General features: G+C 34.3%; 1 protein-coding gene across 4 annotated transcripts in view; it reads right to left on the bottom strand.

Moving 5' to 3' along the window:
- The window catches only part of BCAS3 (breast carcinoma amplified sequence 3), a 764,111-nt gene that overhangs the window by 527,004 nt on the left and 217,811 nt on the right, over positions 1-19,296 (bottom strand). For all 4 annotated transcript variants that reach the window (XM_011979152.1, XM_011979154.1, XM_011979151.1 and 1 more), the window contains exons 12-13: positions 16,283-16,453; positions 2,762-2,855 (exon numbers count right to left, since the gene is read on the bottom strand). In XM_011979152.1, the coding sequence (XP_011834542.1) occupies positions 2,762-2,855; positions 16,283-16,453 (265 nt within the window). The remainder of the gene's footprint in view (positions 1-2,761; positions 2,856-16,282; positions 16,454-19,296) is intronic.

Raw genomic sequence — 19,296 nt, 5'->3', positions numbered from 1 at the left:
AGGAAGGAAGGAAGGAAGGAAGGAAGGAAGGAAGGAAAGTATTAAAAAGTACTGAACTGAACTATCACTTTCATTGTCAAAATAGAGACTACCATGCCTAATACAATGCCATATATACACAGTGGGGAACAGTTCAAAATAATTCACTAAGTTTCCTATTACTCTGAGACACCATGCCAAGCACTAGAGACACAAAGATTAATGACATCTGATCTCTTTGTAGGAGGAACAGAGAAGTTGGCAAGGGAAACAAATATTTAAACAAATGATTGTCACAAAATAAATTACATCATAGAGTTATAAACCTAGTGTCCCAGCAACACAGAAAAATAGGTATAAATATTGCTATTTTTAACCTTATTGTATAAACACAAATATGAGAGGTCACAGAAATCAAATGGCAAATGTAGATCAAAATTATGAAACCATTTTATGATAGCAAATTAATTGTGGATGACGATAAGAGACGACTGCAACACTCTTTATATTATATGTTCTTCTTAGAATGCAAAGTCATAGGAAGAAAATATAGCTGCCAGTGTCAGAAGCACTATAGGGTTATATGAAATATACAGTAACACAAAGGAGATTTGACATAACAGATGGAATATCAATATGAGTCATACTGGTTATTCCAAGTGGACTGCTACAAGTGACATAACTTCCAGGCTGTTTTTTCACATTTAACTTAATTCCTGCAACACTCAGAGAATTTCAATAAATCTTGCCTTTATTAATTAAATCAATCCTACTGATTTCCAATCACTATAAAAATCCTGTTCCCTTAATCAAAGATGACTTATTAAGAGATTAGAGGGTAGATTATTCAAAGTGCTTTATAAAATAGTATCTCTATATAATGATAATCTCTTACTATCATTCTCTATTTGAAAAGATGAAAAGAAGGGAAAAAGGATGGGCTTTTCCCATCAATTTTCAGTGATATAATCATTTCTGAAAACTAAGATTAAAAATAGCATGCTTCTTAGATACATCAACCAAATGGATAAGATCTGAAAAGACTGCAAGTTTATAATGACTATACCAGCTCTGAAAACGAGAGCAGTTTTATTTACGAAGTATTTTTAAAATACAGATTGAGCATTCCTAATTTGAAAAACCAAAATCCTCACAAAATTTATGTTCTTCTTATAACGCAAACCAAAATGCTCTGAAATGCTCCAAAACTGGAGCACTGACATGATGCCACAACTGGAGAATCCACACCTGACCTCATGTACAAAGTCTCAGTTAAAATGCAGTCAAAACTATGTTTCATGCACAAATCACTTAAAATATTGTATAAAATCACCTTCAGGCTGTGTGTATAGGGTATACATGAAACGAATAAATTTTGTGTTTAGACTTGGGTTCCACTGAAGATAACTCATTATACATGCAAATATTCAAAAAAAAAAATCTAAAGTCAGAAAGACTTCTGGCCCAAGCATTTCAGATATAAAGTATTCAACCTGTAACTTGTTTCCTACCACTGGAAGTATTACACCAACTCCTTACTGTGAAAATTGGTCATTTAAAACAAAAAGAGAGAGAGTGAATTAGGCATTTATACCACTTTTGATATACAGGAGAAATGGTGTTTACTCCTGGCTGATGACAGAAAACATTTTCTATAGAAGAGTAACAGCCAACAAATGCAGAGACCAGGACAGAATTAACAAAACTCACCATTCTACAATCTTCAATGTAACAAAATTATTAATTTAAAAGTTGCATCAGAAATAATGTCAAAATGACATACTGTAGAGTACTTGCTAATATCCATAAGAAAAACCTATTTCCAATTATGTAGATACTTGATAGTCATTACCTTACTCCTGTGGTCAAATATAGCACCACAAACAGGGAGACAACCTAAAATAATGTGTCTCCTATTGGGATGAAATGATGTAGATAGCAATACTTACAACGTTTAGAAACAAACAAACACACACAAACTCCTTAGCCTGAATGGGTTTATACCTCTAGACTTAACTTCCAGTTAAACAGATAGATATCCAGGGAACAGAGAAATACAAAAACATTATCATAATGAAAAAAATCTGGCCAAGCATGGTGGCAATACTTTGGGAGGCTAAGGCAGGAGAATTGCTTGAGGCCAGGAGTTCAGGATCAGCCTGGGCAGCATAGTGAGACTTTGTCTTTATCTTCTTTTAAAAAATAGTAAAATTAAATAAAAATTTAAAAATCTTGCAAATGCAGAATTTAAATAAGACAATTATTCTGGATATTGTGAAAAGAAAATTAAGAGTACAAATCCTATGCTATATTAAAAGGAACTAAAAAGATATAACAAAATGTAAGGAGTAAACCTTAAGAAGAAACAGAAAAAGAGCACCACTAAAAAAATAAACGAGAAAATTAAATTAGCTTACAAAGTGTTGTAAGTTACACAGAAACTTCAAGTTGCAAAAAAGACACTGCTCGTATGTATTAATATTCTAGTTTGGAATACTGAAGTTCTTGGAGTAATTATAAACAGAAATCAATGTAACTCAACAGCATTGCTTACATGGCTGCTGTTTAATAGCTACTTTATTGAGAACAAAACTAATTTTAGCGGGATTTTAGAGGGGTAGTAAATTTTTATTATAAATTCACTTATTCAATATAATGACTTAATAACTTTTCTGATATACACTGATACATGAAGAAAAGTCACATTCCATATTCCATATTTGGCTGGAAAACCCATTGTATAAATGGTCTACAAAAAAAAAAAGACAGAGCGAGAACTTACCACTTGTATTAAAAGCCATGCAGCACACTGGCTTCTCATGGGCAGGGAAGTGGGCCACAATGCCATCACTGTCAGAATCCTCACTCACAAGCACCTCCACAAAAGAAATAAAGACAAATGGAGGTAAATATTTTCTCACCAATAATCAAGCTTGAAGACTGTAAGAAGGTACATCACAATACCACTGACCAAATAACATGTTTCCACTCTAGTAGATTATTCTTGCCAATATAAGGAAAGAATTCCACTTTAGAATTGAGGAAGAGATATAACATGCCCCCAAGCACATCAGTCATATAAACTCTGAAAAGAGTCAGCTGACTTGACTGTAGATGACAGAAACAATTACTTCTTCAAGTATAGGTTCAGAGGAAGGAAAAAAAAAGATACAATCAACTATTTTCAATTCTTTACAAAATGTAATCACTTAGAGCTTTATCCAAGGACAGGAAATACAGGTCTTACTGTGTTATGGGATCTGCTGGAAAATCACAATTTTTTGCCCATTATTGAAATATAAGAACAGGGGGAAAACAACATAAAAATTTATTAACCATAAACAAACAGGTGTATAGAGAAATCATCCAGTAACATTTTCATACCATAGAATGAAAGTTGTGTTCTTCAACTCCTAGTTTATAGAGAGAAATAGAACATATTTGAAACGACTATCAAATCATAAAAGCAGAGGTACATTAGAATAGGTACCTCTGTATCTCAAATGGAGTTTCTTTTACTCACTCCTCTTTTTAAGGCTATACTGAAATGTAATTTACATTCCATATAATTTCCCATTGTAAGTTCAAAAACTTTTTAAAAATTATTTTACTTATCTAATATTTCAGAAAGCAAACCTATTACACCAATTTTGGATCACAGTATTTAGACACAGAGAAATTTGATTTTAAGTAACCTTGGACGTTGTCCTACAATGGCGATGCTATTTTTTTTCTTTCAAAAATACATGTTAGACTAAAGTCCGACTATGTGTAAAATACTCTGCTAAGAGCTCAGACTATAAACCAAAAGTTATTCCTGCCCTGAAAGATACACAGTAAATGACTAAAACAGTTATTTTATCAGTTACAACATATTTGCAAATATAGCCCCAAAAAAAATCTACTTAAGCACCGAGATTTGTGTGTGTGAAATTTGTGTGTGTGAAAGCTTTACAAAGATACAACTCGTATACTATAAAACCTACCCATTTTAACTTTACAGTTCAATCATGCTATACAGTATCAAAACCATCACAACAAGCCACCATAAAAATGTCTGGAACGTTATCCTCTCCGATCTTTATGCCTTATTGCTCTAGCTAGAACCTCCAATTCAATCTAGCTACAAATACATTGATTATATTGATCTTTTCAAATAACCAATTTTAGACTTTTCCAATATTTCACTGTTTGCTGTTCTATCAACTTCTATCCAGATCTTTATTATCTGCTTCATTTGTCTTACATTGGTTATAATTTGCTCTTCTTTTTATCATCTTTTAAGGGAAACACTTAGATTATTAATTTCAGGCCATTTTCTTTTCCTAATATAAGCATTTAAAGCTATAAATTTTCTTTCATATAATACCATAGTTTAGGTATACTCCATAAATTTTTATATGTTGTTTTCATTTTCATTCAATTCAAAATATTTTCTAATGTCCCTAAGCGTCTTTCTTTGACCCATGAGTTATTTACAAGTGCGTTTTATTTCCAAATATTTGGAGATTCCCCAAATTGAATTTTGTTATTGATTTCCATTGTCCTTAGAGAAATACTCTGCATGACTTTAATCCTTTTAAAGTTATTAAGATTTGTTTCATGGCCAAGCATCTGTTCTATCATGTACAATGAATGTCCCAGATGTTTTTGAAAATAATGTGCATTCTGCAGTTTGGGGTGGTCAAGTTAGCAAATAGTGTTAAACATGTCTTCTAAGTCTTTTCTAATTTTCTATCTAATTGTTCTATCAATTATTTTTTAATAGAGAAATAGTCGTACATGTTTACTAACATGCATGGGGAAAATTACAGAGTGCTTACTCCTATCAACTAATGAGGAATAAATTATTGAAATCTTGAGCTGTAATATAGAGCTAAAATTGGGCCAGACACGGTGGCTCACGCCTGTAATCTCAGCATTTTGGGAGGCTGAGGCAGGAAGATCACGAGGTCAGGAGTTTGAGACCAGCCTGGCCAACATGGTGAAACCCTGTCTCTACTAAAAATACAAAAATCAGTCAGGCCTGGTGGCGCGTGCCTGTAATCCCACTTACTCAGGAGGCTGAGGCAGGAGAATCGCTTGAACCTAGGAGGCGGAGGTTGCAGTGAGCCGAGATCGCACCATTGTACTCCAGTCTGGGAAACAGAGTGAGACTGTCTCAAAAAAAAAAAAAAAAAAAAAAAAAACCAGAGCTACAATTTCTTCTTTCAATTTTGTCAGATTTTGTTCAAGGTTTTTAGGGGCTGTGTTGTTAGGTATTTATATGCTAATAATTGTTTTATTAATTGTACATATTAATAGTGTTTTTCCAGAACAAGTATCACTGAGAAAAAAAAAAAGAAAAAAGAATTTTTATCTGTGTTGTGTATTAACAATTGTTTTATTATATTGACCCTTTATTGTGAATGAAATCTCTCTTTTACTCTAGTAATACTTCTTGATGTAAAGTCTTTAATATTACCATGGCCACTCTAATTCTATTATGGTTATTGTTTACATGACATATTTTTAAAATTTCAACTTTCAGATACAAGGGGTGCATGTGCAGGTTTGTTACATGGGTATATTGCACCCAGGTAGTGAGCATAGTACCCAGTAGGAACCTATACTCCTACTTCTTCCCTCCCCATTCAAGTAGTCCGCAGTGTCTGTTAATAGTTTCCATGTTTATGTCCATGTGTGGTCAATGTTTAGCTCCCACTTGTAAGTGAGAACATGGGGTATCTGGTTTTCCACTTCTCCATTAATTTGCTTAAGATTTTGGCTTCCAGCTCCATACACGTTGCTGTAAAGGACATGATTTCATTCTTTTTATGACTATGTAGTATTCATGGTGTATGTATAACACATTTCCTTTATTCAATCCACTGCTGGTGGGGAGTTAGGCTGATTCCATATCTTTGCTATTGTTAACAGCATGGTGATTAATATACAAGTACATGTCTCTTTTCGGTAGAGCCATTTATTTTCCTGTGGGTATATACCCATTAGTGGGATTGCTGGGTCAAATGGTAGCTCTGTTTAAGTTCTTTGAGAAGTCTCCAAACTGCTTTCCACGGTGGCTGAACTAATTCAGACACCCGCCAGCAGTGTATACGTGTTCCCTTTTCTCCACAGCCCCACCAGCATCTGTTGTTGTTGTTGTTGTTGTTGCTGCTGCTGTTTGAGATGGAGTCTTGCTCTGTCGCCCAGGCTGGAGTACAGTGGCATGATCTCAGCTCACTGTAACCTCTGCCTCCCGGGTTCAAACGATTCTCCTGCCTCAGCCTCCCGAGTAGCTGGGACTATGGGCACCTGCCACCATGCCCAGCTAATTTTTTGTGTTTTTAGTAGAGATGGGATTTCACTGTGTTAGCCAGGATGGTCTCGATCTCCTGACCTCGTGATCTGCCCGCCTTGGCCTCCCAAAGTGCTGGGATTACAGGCATGAACCACCAGGCCCAGCTGGTTTTTGACTTTTTAATAACAGCCATTCTGACTGGTGTTAAGATGGCATCTCATGTGGTTTTGATTAGCACTTCCCTGATGGTGAGAGATGATGAGCATTTTTCCATATGTTTGTTGGCCCACACGTATGTCTTCTTTTAACAAGTGTCTGTCTGTGTCCTTTGCCCATTTTTAATGGGGTTATTTGTTCTTTACTTGTTGATTTAAGTTCCTTATAGATGCTGGATATTAGACCTTTATCAGATAAATCATTTGCAAATATTTTCTCCCATTCAGTAGTTGTCTGTCTGCTCTGTTGATAGTTTCTTTTGCTGTGCAGAATCTCTTTAGTTTAATCAGGTGTCACTTGTCAATATTTGTTTTTTGTTGCAATTGCTTTGGGGGACTCAGCCAAAAATTCTTTACCAAAGCAGATGTCAAAAAGGGTATTTCCTAGGTTTTCTACTATGATTTTTACAGTTTGAGGTCTTACATTAAAATTTTTAAAGCACGTGACATATTTTTTACCATCCTTTTATTTTCAAACAAGTGGTCTTTGAATCTGAAGCAATTTGGGTCTGACACATTTACCATTAACATATTGTTGCTATAATTGGATTTTAAATTTGCCATTTTGCTATGTATGTTTATATGTCTTAGGTGTTTGTTGTTCCTCCAGTCTTCTTCTTCTGTGTTTAGAAAATATTTTTAGCATTAATATTTTAAGTCCTCTGTTACTTTTTCTGAGTAATTTCTTAGTGGTAGTTGGAGGGACTACAATATGCATATTAACTTATCATCTATTTCAGGTTAATATTGATTAAATTCCAGTAAAATACAGCTCATTGATTGACTATACCTGCATCTGCTACCTACTCCTTTGATTTATCATCTTCCTATGTATTACCAATTTAAAAATAACTTCTCATTATTTCCTCAAAAAAAAAAAAAAAAAAAAAAAAACAGGAAAAAGCCTTCCCCTGTGAAAGCCAATTTTAAAAATTAGAAGTGAGCAATCCCAGCAATTTGGGAGGCCGAGGTGGGTGGATCAGGAGCTCAAGAGATCGAGACCATCCTGGCCAACACGGTGAAATCTCGTCTCTACTAAAACTACAAAAATTAGCTGGGCATGGTGGCGCACACCTGTAGTCCCAGATACTTGCGAGGCTGAGGCCAGAGAATTGCTTGAACCCGGGAGGCGGAGGTTGCAGTGAACTGAGATTGCACCACTGCACCACTCCAACCTGGCAACAGAGTGAGACTTCGTCTCAAGAAAGAAAAAATTAGAAGTGTTACACCTGATGCACAGATATCAATGAAAGGATACAAGAAACATGAAAAAGCAAGGAAATACGACACCTCCAAAGAAACACAATTCTCCAACAATAGGTTTTAAACTCCCTAAAAAATGTATAAAATGCCTGAAAAAGAATTCAAAAATACTGATATTAAAGAAACCCAGTGAGATACAAGCAGACACAGACAACATTTACAAAGAAATAAGAAAAATGATTCAGGATATGAAAAAGAAATTCACCAAAGAGATAGATCTCAAAAGAAAGAACCAAATAGAAATCCTGAAACTGAATAACTCAATGAATGATATAAAAATACAAGTGAGGCTGGGCACAGTGGCTCACGCCTGTAATCCCAGCACTTTGGGAGGCCAGGGTGAGTGAATCACGAGGTCAGGAGATCAAGACCATCCTGGCTAACACAGTGAAACCCCGTCTCTACTAAAAAATACACAAAATTAGCTGGGCATGGTGGCGGGCACCTGTAGTCCCAGCTACTCAGGAGGCTGAGGCAGGAGAATAGCATGAATCTGGAAGGCAGAGCTTGCAGTGAGCTGAGATCGTGCCACTGCACTGCAGCCTGGGTGACAGAGCAGGACTCCATCTCAAAAAAAAAAAAGAAACAAATTGAGAAGCTTCAACCATAGACTAGACAAAACAGAAGAAAGAGATTTCAGTTGACAGACAGGCCTTTCAAACTAATCCAGTCAGATAAAAGAAAAAGAAAAAAGAATGAAGACAGACAGGTTGGGTACAAATGTACACTTAGATAAAAGGAGTAAGTTCTAACATTCCATAGTAGAGTGACAATAGTTAACTACAACACATGGTACATTTAAAAACAGTTAGTAGTGAGGACTTGAAACATCCTCTACACATAGAAATGCTAAGTGCTTATGGTGATATATATCCTAAATACCCTGATTTGATGATTACACATTCTATGCCAATAACAAAATATCACATGTACCCCAAAAATATGTACAAATATTATGCATCAATTTTTTAAAAATAACCAAATGGCCAATAAGCAAATGAAAAGAGGCTTAACATCACTATTCCTTAGGTAAATGCAAATTAAAACCATGATGAGATACTACTTTACACTCATTAGGATGGTCATTATTTTAAAAAAGAAAAGTAAGTAGTGTTGGGGTAAGGATACACAAGAAATTGAGACCCTTATCCATCATTGGACATTCGCTGGTGGGAATGTAAAATGGTCCACCCACTGTGAAAAATAGTTTGGTAATTCCTCAAAAAATTAAATATAGAATTACCATATGATCCAGCAATTTGATTTTTAGGTACATAACCAAAAGTACGACAAGTAGAGACTCAATTAGAAACATGTATACCAATGTTCACATAAGCATTATTCAAGGTGGCAGGGCACGAGTGCTCATGCTTGTAATCCCAGCACTTTGGGAGACCAAGGCAGGCAGATCACTTGAGGTCAGGAGTTCGAGACCAGTCTAGCCAACATGGCGAAACTGTGTCGCTACAAAAAAATACAAGAATTAGCCAGACATGGTGATAGGTGCCTATAATCCAGCTACTTGGGAGGCTGGGGCAAGAGAATCGCCTGAACCTAGGAGGCAGCAGTTACAGTGGGCCAATATTGCGGCACTGCACTCCAGCCTTGGTAGCAGAGTGAGAATCCATCTCAAAAAAAAAAAAATTGGCAAAAGGTAGAAGTAAGCCAAATGTCCATCAATTAATAGATAAACAAAATGCAGTATACACATTCAATGGAATATTATGGAGCCTTTAAAAAGTATGAAATTCTGATATATGTTACGACAGGTATGAACCTTGAAAATATTTATGCTAAGTGAAATAAACCAGACACAAAAGGACGAATATTTTAGGATTGCACTATGTGATGCACCTAGAAACAGGCAAATTCAAACACAGAAAGTAGAATGCTGGTTACCAGGGCCTGGGAAACAGAGTACTGGGAAATTATTGTTTAATGGGCAGAGACTTTCAGTTTCAGATGGTGAAAAAGTTTTGGAAAGGGATAGTACCTGTACTGATAATTACATAACATTACAAATGTACTTAATGCCACTAAAATGTATATTTTATATTGCTAAATAATAATCTATTGTTTGCATATACCACATTTTATTTATCCACCCATTCATCAGTTCATGAATATTTAGATTGTTTCTACTTTTTGGCTATTGCAAACAATGCTGCAAATATTCAGAGTTTTATCGTGGATATATATTAGTCATATAACTCTGTTTAACATTTTGGGAAGAACTTTGAAACTCTTTTACAAAGCGAATGCACAATTCTGACCAGCAGGTTAGAAGGGTCCCAATTTCTGCTTATCAGCTACAGGTATATCTTTTTCAAAGAAATGTTTATTCAAATCCATTGCTCATTGAAAATTAGGTAGTCTTTTTATTTTTGAGTTATAAGAGTTCTTTATATATTGTGAATACTGGTACCTTATCAAAAATATGATTTACAAACATTTTCTCCCCTTCTGTGAGTTGTCTTTTCATTTTCTTGATCATGTCCACTGTAGCACAAATTTTGATTTTTAAAAGGTTCAATTTATGTCCCCATTTTTAAAAATATAAAAATATTAAGTATTTCTTACACATACATCGATCACTACACATCAGATGATGTTACAATTTCTAATGCAATCATCAAATATAATCTTATAAATTCATTAAGGATATCTTACATATACCTTTATTTTTACCCACCCTATTGTTGTTCTTTCATTTTTCAAGTTCTAAGCCTTCTTTTATTGTCATTTCCTTGGAAAACTTCTTTTTGCCATTTTTAAGAGTTGATCTGTGAGTGATAGGTTCTCTTAATTTTCCTTTTTTCTAAGAATGCCTTTATTTCCCTTTCATTTCTGAAGTATACTTTCACTACAAATGGAATTTGGGGCTGCCAGTTCATTTATTTCAGTACTTTAAAGATATTGTACCACTTTCTTCAGCTTCCACGGATTCAGCTGGGTAATCTGCTATCTATCATACAGCGCTGGTGGGAATATAAAACAGCACAGGCACTTTGGAAAATAGTTGCACATTTCCTTTCTAAAAGTGCACTTATACAACTCAGTAATACTCTTGGGCATTTACAGAGAAATGAAAACATATCTGCATTAAAAACCTTTACACAAATGATCATGACAGCTTTATTCATAATAGAAAAATGCCAGTAACAATGCAAATGTCCTTCAAGGGGTGAATAATTGAACAAATTGACATATTCGTACAATGGAATACAACAGAGTGATTGAAAAGTACAAACTACGGCCAGGCGCAGTGGCTCACACCTGTAATCCCAGCACTTTGGGAGGCCGAGGTGGGCAGATCACAAGATCATGAGATTGAGACCATCCTGGCTAACATGGTGAAACCCCGTCTCTACTAAAAAATACACAAAATTAGCCAGGTGTGGTGGCGGGCACCTGTAGACTCAGGAGGCTGAGGCAGGAGAATGGCATGAACCCAGGAGGCAGAGCTTGCAGTGAGCCAAGATCGTGCCACTGCACTCCAGCCTGGGCGACAGAGTGAGACTCCATCTCAAAAAAAAAAAAAAAGAAAAGAAAAGAAAAAAAGAACGGATTACATGCTGCAACCTGAATGGACTTCAAAGACAATACATTTAGTGTAAAAAGTCCATCTTAAAATATTACATAATATATGATTCAATTTGCATAACATTGTCAGAGTCATAAAACCATACAGATGGAAAACAGATTAGTGGTTATCAGGAAAAAGGGATGGGGTGGGATGAGGGATGGTCATGAAATACAAAGAAGTTATGTGTTGATGAAACAGTTTAGAACAGTCCTGTATCTTAACTGTGGTGGGGGTTACGTGAACGTACACATGGGATAAAATTTCGCACACCTATACATGCCCACATAAACACACCAATGAATGCAGGTTAAACAAATAGAGAAAACTGAATAAGACTTGTAGCCTAGTTATCAGAGTGTATCATTGTCCATTTTCTGAGTTTTGTTTTTTTTTTCCTTAACCCACATCACTCAGAAAATTTTCTTGTTTTGGTACTATACTATAGCTACAAAATACATCATCATTCAGGTTAAGCTGAAGGAAGTAAGATGAAAGGCATGTGTAACTCACTGTGAGTCTATAATTACTTCTAAATTAAAAGTTAAAAATACAGAATATATTGCAAGCTTTTGAGTGGCTCAGTTTCTGATAAGTAAAAAATGGTATCTCAGTTTTAATTTGCAGCTCTCATATTAATCACAAGTGAAGTTATGGGCATATTTTATAACATTTATATGTATAGTTGACCTTTGAACAACTCATGTTTACAAGTGCTGACCCCCTGAATAGCTGAAAATCTGCGTATGACTTTTGCTCCTCCAATACTTAACTATTAATAGCCTACTACTGACTGGAAGCCTAACTGATGATCAAAATTGTCAATTAACACATATTTCATATATGTATTATAGATTATATTCTTAAAGTAAGAGAAAATATATTTACTGTTCATTAAGTGGAAGTGAATCAATTATAAAGGTCTTCATCTTCATTGTCTTCACCACGAGTAGGCTGAGGAGGAGGAGGAGGAAAGGGAGGAAGAGAAGGAGTTGGTCTTGCTGTCTAAGGGCTGGTAGTGACAGAGAAAATCCACATATAAGTAGACCTGCGCAGTTCAAACCCATGTTGTTCAATGGTCAACTGTATTTTAATTTTTCTATGAAATATTTACTTCTATCTTTTGCCTGTTTTTCTACTTTAAACTTTATCTACAAGATTCCCTTTCCTTTCATATATTACAACCCTACACCCTGTATGTTTCTTTCCAACACAATTAGCATTGAGTATTCCGTTTGATGGCAATAATAAAGACAGAAGCCATCCAGCAAAAAGACACATTAATCTTACCACTATATAAGATTCTTTGAGTGTTCTCTTTAGGGACTTCATAAATATAAACAACCAGATACTTTTGGAAGAATCTTCTCCATTACATCATCACCTAGCCTAAAACATTAAACCATTAATGTCAGAGATATTCCAGTATAATTTTCCTAAAACATATAATCTTTACTCACCACTTATCAAAGTAGGATGAACTCTTAAGTCTGTATTAACCACCTGACTACATTAAACAAAGCAGAGTACAAGAATTGATACAAGGTGGATAAGCCTTCATCACATGAACAAAACATCTCAGAAGCTATTACATTATTATTATTATTAACACTTGTTCCCCAGGCAAGAAATAGCTCAGATTTATGTCATCATTCTGAAGCATTTTATTTCCATTAGAGATTTTGCCACATTGCTAACTTCAATTATATAAATGTGTAAAAAGCAAATTATACCACTTAACTTATTCTGGTCAAGAAATGCTTTTAAATAAAACATGAAAGTAACACAGATAAAAATGGATGCAAAGTCAACCAAATCCATTCCTCCCTAATGCAGTTAACACACAATGATCCCATCACCATAAAATCAAACTAATCAATATGGCAACAGAAGGATGGTGAATCTGATTTTATATACTAACACTGTAAATACAAAAAATATATCATTATTAAAGGCTCAAGGGATTTAAACAGGAAAAATCAATGTATTGTCAGCTTTTCATATAAAATCTGAGTTGTATTTGGAAAAGGAAAAACATTACAGTTTAGGCTAAACATCAGCGGAAGGGGCTAAAAGCGATAAATCTAAGACATTAACCACTGCAGTTTTAATACAATCCAGCATAATCTAAAAACAGCCTGTACTCAAACTGAACTATATATCAGAGACAAAAACATTTTATTGACAAAAAACAGATTCATGTTAATTAAAAGAAAGACAGTATTATACTGCACACATCTTGTTGCTTTAAAAATTGTAATTTTTTTAAAAAATGTACACACTAATTTACCTTTTATTGAAAATCAATTTCTTTCCTGTCCTCTAACAGAATTTTTTAATCAAGTTAAAATTTCAGAATATGTCATAAGTGAAAGATTGGGGCTACCAACCATTAACAGAAAAGGTAGACTGTTCCATGTTGAACAATATTTAAGATTCTTAACTTTTAAAAGTTAACATTTCTATGATTCTTCTTAATAAACATATTTGTTTCAAGTGTTATCAATGCATTTATCATAGACAAATGAACTTTTGCAACTCTCCAACCTACAGTACATTTCCATACTACAAAACTAAGACTTCCTTTTTAAAGGTCATAAAAAGTTAATGAACTTGAAGAAAAAAATTAAACCACATTTTAAAGCATAAGGCCTAAATGTTATGTTTTTATATAATTATATGTCCCCATACTTCCATTTAACAAAATAAATATATGAATTACACCTCTATTTCATCAAAAATACCGAGATAACAGTTTCTATTTTGAAATAATCCCAAATCTCTCCATCAACAAATGCTAGATCTTTAACAGATGTATGGTCCTAGACAGTGTTGAGGAGACTTGTTACTACCCAATAAATGTGGGTGGCCTTGTAGGTGGATTAATTAAAAATCAAAAAATCAAAGAACAAAAGGAATTTTTTTACTCTAACACAACACTAAAGGTTTATACTTTTCATTTCAATTAAAAAAGAGAACATTTGTGTGTATCCACATCAACTAATTAACACAAGGTCATTACAGTCAACTGAAAAGTTTTCTAGCACTTCATTAAAAAAATACAACTCTGTAACATATTTGGCTAACCACAAAGTTAAGACAGGAGAGGCAGAGAATTAGTATTCAGATTTCAAGTAAAATACAAGAGCCAAATTTAATAATCCAGAATTTCAAAGTTTTTTTGTTTCAATTGCAGAAAAATGTTCTTGAAATGCTGTTAATCTTACTATAGGAACTAGCACATAAGCAGCTGCCAAGTGTAATTTTTCATCAAGACATCAACCCATATATACTGGAAACAGATTTTCTCAAAACATATGCAATATTTAAGGCTAATACCTTAACAGCTCACACAGTTTCTAAGCATTGTGTTCTGAATACAGAATTAAATATATATTCTATATAAAAACTAAAAGGAATTTTATTTCACCAATACTGTCCTACTCCTATCTCATTCTAGGAATTGATTCTAGATTGTATTTTTATATCAGTGATCACACACTATCAGAATAAAAAAAAATTACCTTCCTTTAAGAAACATATATTTAAAGTGAAGACTATGACACAAAAGAAAATAGAGTTCCTGAGTGCATGGGGGAAAAACGACCCAAATTCTATCTTACCAGCAAGATTTATATGCAAATGTAACATGTATTTCCATGCTTATAATCACTCATTGTAAATGTTTCTAAAGCTAGATTGTTAACATTACAGTACATTGTATCTGAAGATACAAGATTTTATAATAAGCTATTGCCACATATGTATTCTGATATGCCACTTTAAGATTTCACATATTTTATATTGATAAGAAAACATCTGTTATAAATTCTCATACTACTCAGTAAATTATGTAAGTTGCAATTATTGATTAATTTTTTTTTATAAATTCCTCCCAATAGGTATGGTCCTGCCTTTAAAAAGAAATTTATATGGCTGGGAGCAGTGGCTCATGCCTGTAATCCCAGCATTTTGGGAGGCCAAGGCGGGCATATCACCTGAGGCAGGAGATCAAGACCAGCCAGGCCAACACAGTGAAACCGCGTCGCGTCTCTACTAAAAATACAAAAATTAAGGCTGGGCATGGTGGCTCACAGCTGTAATCCCAGCACTTTGGGAGGCTAAGACGGGCCGATCACTTGAGGTCAGGAGTTCGAGACCACCCTGGCCAACATGGAGAAACCCGACTCTACTAAAAAAATACAAAAATTAGCTGGGCATGGTGGTGCACACCTATATTCCAGCTACTCAGAAGTCTGAGGTAGGAGAATTGCTTGAACCCAGGAGGTGGAAGTTGCAGTGAGCCAAGATCGTGCCACTGCACTCTAGCCTGGGCGACACAGCCAGACTCTGTCTCAATAAATAAATAATAAAAATACAAAAATTAGCTGGGCGTGGTAGCACGTGCCTATAATCCCAGCTACACGGGAGGTTGAAGCAGGAGAATCGGTTGAACCCAAGAGGCAGAGGTTGCAGCGAGCAGAGATCGCACCATCACACTCCAGCCTGGGTGACATCTCAGAAAAAAAAAAAAAAGAAAAAAGAAAGAAAAAGTAATTTATTAATCTTATAATTTGGGTTATGACAAATGTTATTACATACACAAAAAAGAAACAATAATTGAGTCTCTGGGGTGGCAAGTTAAGAAAAAAAGAATATTATGAACAGAACACTATTAAATGTTACATAATTATTTATTTATGAAACAAATGTCCTCACAGATGAGAGAATCTCTTAGAACCTGGACTTTACCTTCAGATTTGATACATTAATAATGTTCAAAATAGCAGGTTCTAACATGTTACTAATCATTTTTAAAGAAAAACTTCATTTGAAATAATCTCAATTCCTCAAATTCCAAATTGATAATCTCCTAGACCAAACACATTTTGACTAATCTTGATCTCAGCCCCATCTTTGCAAGTAACACACATTGTGCGCACCAAAAGTTCTTCTTACCTGGCCCTCTCCAACAGTTTCGGTGTCAATAACTGTGATGATGCCTGGGACCAAAGGACTCCGCCGCGAATTACTGTGGATGGCAACGTCATCTTCTGTCACACCTGAAGGTAGCGTGCCTGTCAGCTGAGTCACCACTTTCCCCACCATTGTCAGGCCACTTTTCAGTGTCTGTACAATGAAAGGTAAAATGTATGACTTCACATCAGTATTTGGATTCTACATAGAAATATGCATTTTATTAATTTTCCTAATCATTATGTTAAATTCTTTATTCTCTTACAATCTTTTATATAGCAGTAAACTGTCACAGACATTCAGTTTGACTTTTAATGATCTTGAATTTTAATTAGAATATCTGTATTAGTTTGAGGGAATGGCATCAGTAAAGTCTCTAAAGTCATCATGGCAGGGATAAAGCCATAGTTAAAAAAATTAAAGAGCTCTGTTTTACATAAGGGTGCAATTACATTTTTATAAAAGATATTTCTTTCATTCTCTCCTCTTAATGTATACATCTTAAAATCAATGACATAGAAAGAAGCAGAAACTATGAAATGATCAATTTTTTGAAATATTATAAATCTAATTGTATATCTGTTTTCTAGTATGAAAAAGACTGAGACATTGGTAGAATACCTATGTGGAAAAGAATGTGCTTCCAAAGCAAATATATAAATATGCTGGTATATAATACTGTATACCAAGATTTGGTATATGGGAAACACAGTCTCTGTCTAAGATATTAATTACTGGATGAATGAAGTATCATACTAAATTAGTTGAGAGTTATTTTCTATCTGGTAACAGAAAACAATTAAATGTGGTGCTCCTACTATATTATTTCAATTAAAGATAACTTAAGATGTTTATAATTATATTTTAGCTCCATTTCATTCAAAACATGTAAGTAAAACTAACTCATGAAATATTTTTTCTTCTATGTAAATATCCTCTGATTATCCTCATATGCATTAACAGAAACATTTTTCTAAATAACAAGTTTTTTCATCTGAAAGGAAGAAAGCTTCAAGTTTGAGTCTTAGAAAAAAAAATGAAAGGAAGAAAACTAAAATAAAGACAAATATATGGGAGTCACACATTGCTGAAGAAGGGTATCATCAGTAGAACCAAAACAGGCACCCCAGAATACTTAAATATATCAAAAACTACATTTTAAATAATATAGGTACATTTTTCCAATTCTCATGTTGTTAGAAAAAAAGTTTCATTAAAATATTTCAAATTAATCTTCAATGAGGTGACTATCTTTTCTAAAACAATTACGAAAAAATAATTCTCACCTAATTCTGGCACATGCTAAGGCTAAATTTGAAAACATAAACTATTATATACATGGTATTTCAAATTTTAATTCATAAATAGTACACAAAGACAGTTGTGTATAGAGGTCTAAACGTGATTTAAGCAATAATTAGATTAAAATTGAAAAGGGGAGAAGTATTTTCCAAAGAAATGTTCTATTAAAATACCATAAAACTAGCACTAATAATAGATGCATTATTTTATTTTGCTATGTTTCACGGTGGTTTTTCTATGGACTAGGGACTGGTGAAGGCACTTAACATAAACTACGTCGATAGATTTCCTCAGATACTTCAATTTTATGAAAGAGAAAATCAAGGCTAGGGAAGTTAAGTAAAATGGAAGCTCAAACAGTTACCCAACGACAAAGTCAGAATTCAAAACTGGGACCATCTGTCTCCAGGGCCTGATTTTTACACTATCCTGTACTGCCTTGTAATCTATTTCTGTTACTACTTGTGATCTCAGAGTTAATGAATACAAAACACAGATGTCTGATGGGTGGAAAAGAGGAAAAATTAAAATCCATAATAATGTACTAATAAATACTTAAATAAAAATGACCAGCAAAGCCATCTGCTGAATTCAAACAAAAAGATATAACTTAACAGCAGACTAAAACCAAGAGAAAGCCACAAATCAATTGTAACTGTTTTGTTTAGTGCTAAAAACTCAAACTCCAGTGATTATAAAACACATTAGCGTTCCTCAATTAGCAGCCAAACGTTTCTTTCAATAATTCACAAGAAACGACTTACACAAATTCTGTTAGACTGTTGTCAAGTAAGCCTCTGAAGGACCAACAGAATGAGGCGCCACAGTGTATTGATGTCAAGAGCAGGCCAGGAAGCCTGATTAACCTCTGAGATGCCTCAGTTGATGTACTCACTCCATTAATGCTAATGGAGATGCTCCCACTTAAACGCAGCTATCCCTTTATCAAAGGAATGCCTTTTAGTTTTAAAGTCTTTGGTTGTATATCCTCCCCATTTGCCCCTGAGCCTATTATTTCATGCTCTTATACCAATGAAAAGGAATAAAACTAAAAGAACTGGAGCACATAAAAAGTGGAAAGTAATGTGTACCAAAGCAAACCACAACAGTAAAAGTTAACATAAGACAACCAGGAAAAGAATCCACAAAGAGAAGACGGCAATATATTTCATAGTCAATGGCTCATATTACACGAAGAGTGTTTGATATTTCCCTGGGAAGAAAAAAAAAAAAAAACCATGACTATTGATGGAGGTGTCTTAGTAGTGGACAAAAATCTAAACTCAAAATTTAAGTCATCACATCTGCAATCTGTATAGCAAGTTACAAGATACTTCTATTTATCATAATCCATTAACCATGCAGGGAGTCGGGGGGTTAGAGAAAAGTGCTGAAAGTTTTCTGCATTTGTAAAGACCCTTGCTTTTAGGGTAAATTTGTTTCCATGTTAGCATCAAGCACATCTATGGGCATTAGTGTCCAGAAGTTACCTGATAATGTTATTGAACAGAAATCTAAATCACCTCACAGTAATTTGTCTCTCCAATTAATTTTAGTAGACAGAGTATGTATATATCTGTTTTCTCAAATATATATGAAAAATTATAAAGCCTCAGCAAAAATTAGGAAGAGAAGTATAACCTGGCCAAAAGGAGACGAAAAATTAGACTGAGTGTCCTCACAATCTGAGTTAT

Source organism: Mandrillus leucophaeus, unplaced genomic scaffold (assembly GCF_000951045.1).
Source record: "Mandrillus leucophaeus isolate KB7577 unplaced genomic scaffold, Mleu.le_1.0 Scaffold20, whole genome shotgun sequence".
In the NCBI taxonomy this organism is placed as follows: Eukaryota; Metazoa; Chordata; class Mammalia; order Primates; family Cercopithecidae; genus Mandrillus; species Mandrillus leucophaeus.
Note: the sequence above shows the minus strand (reverse complement) of the source record. Positions and strands in the feature narration are given on the sequence as shown.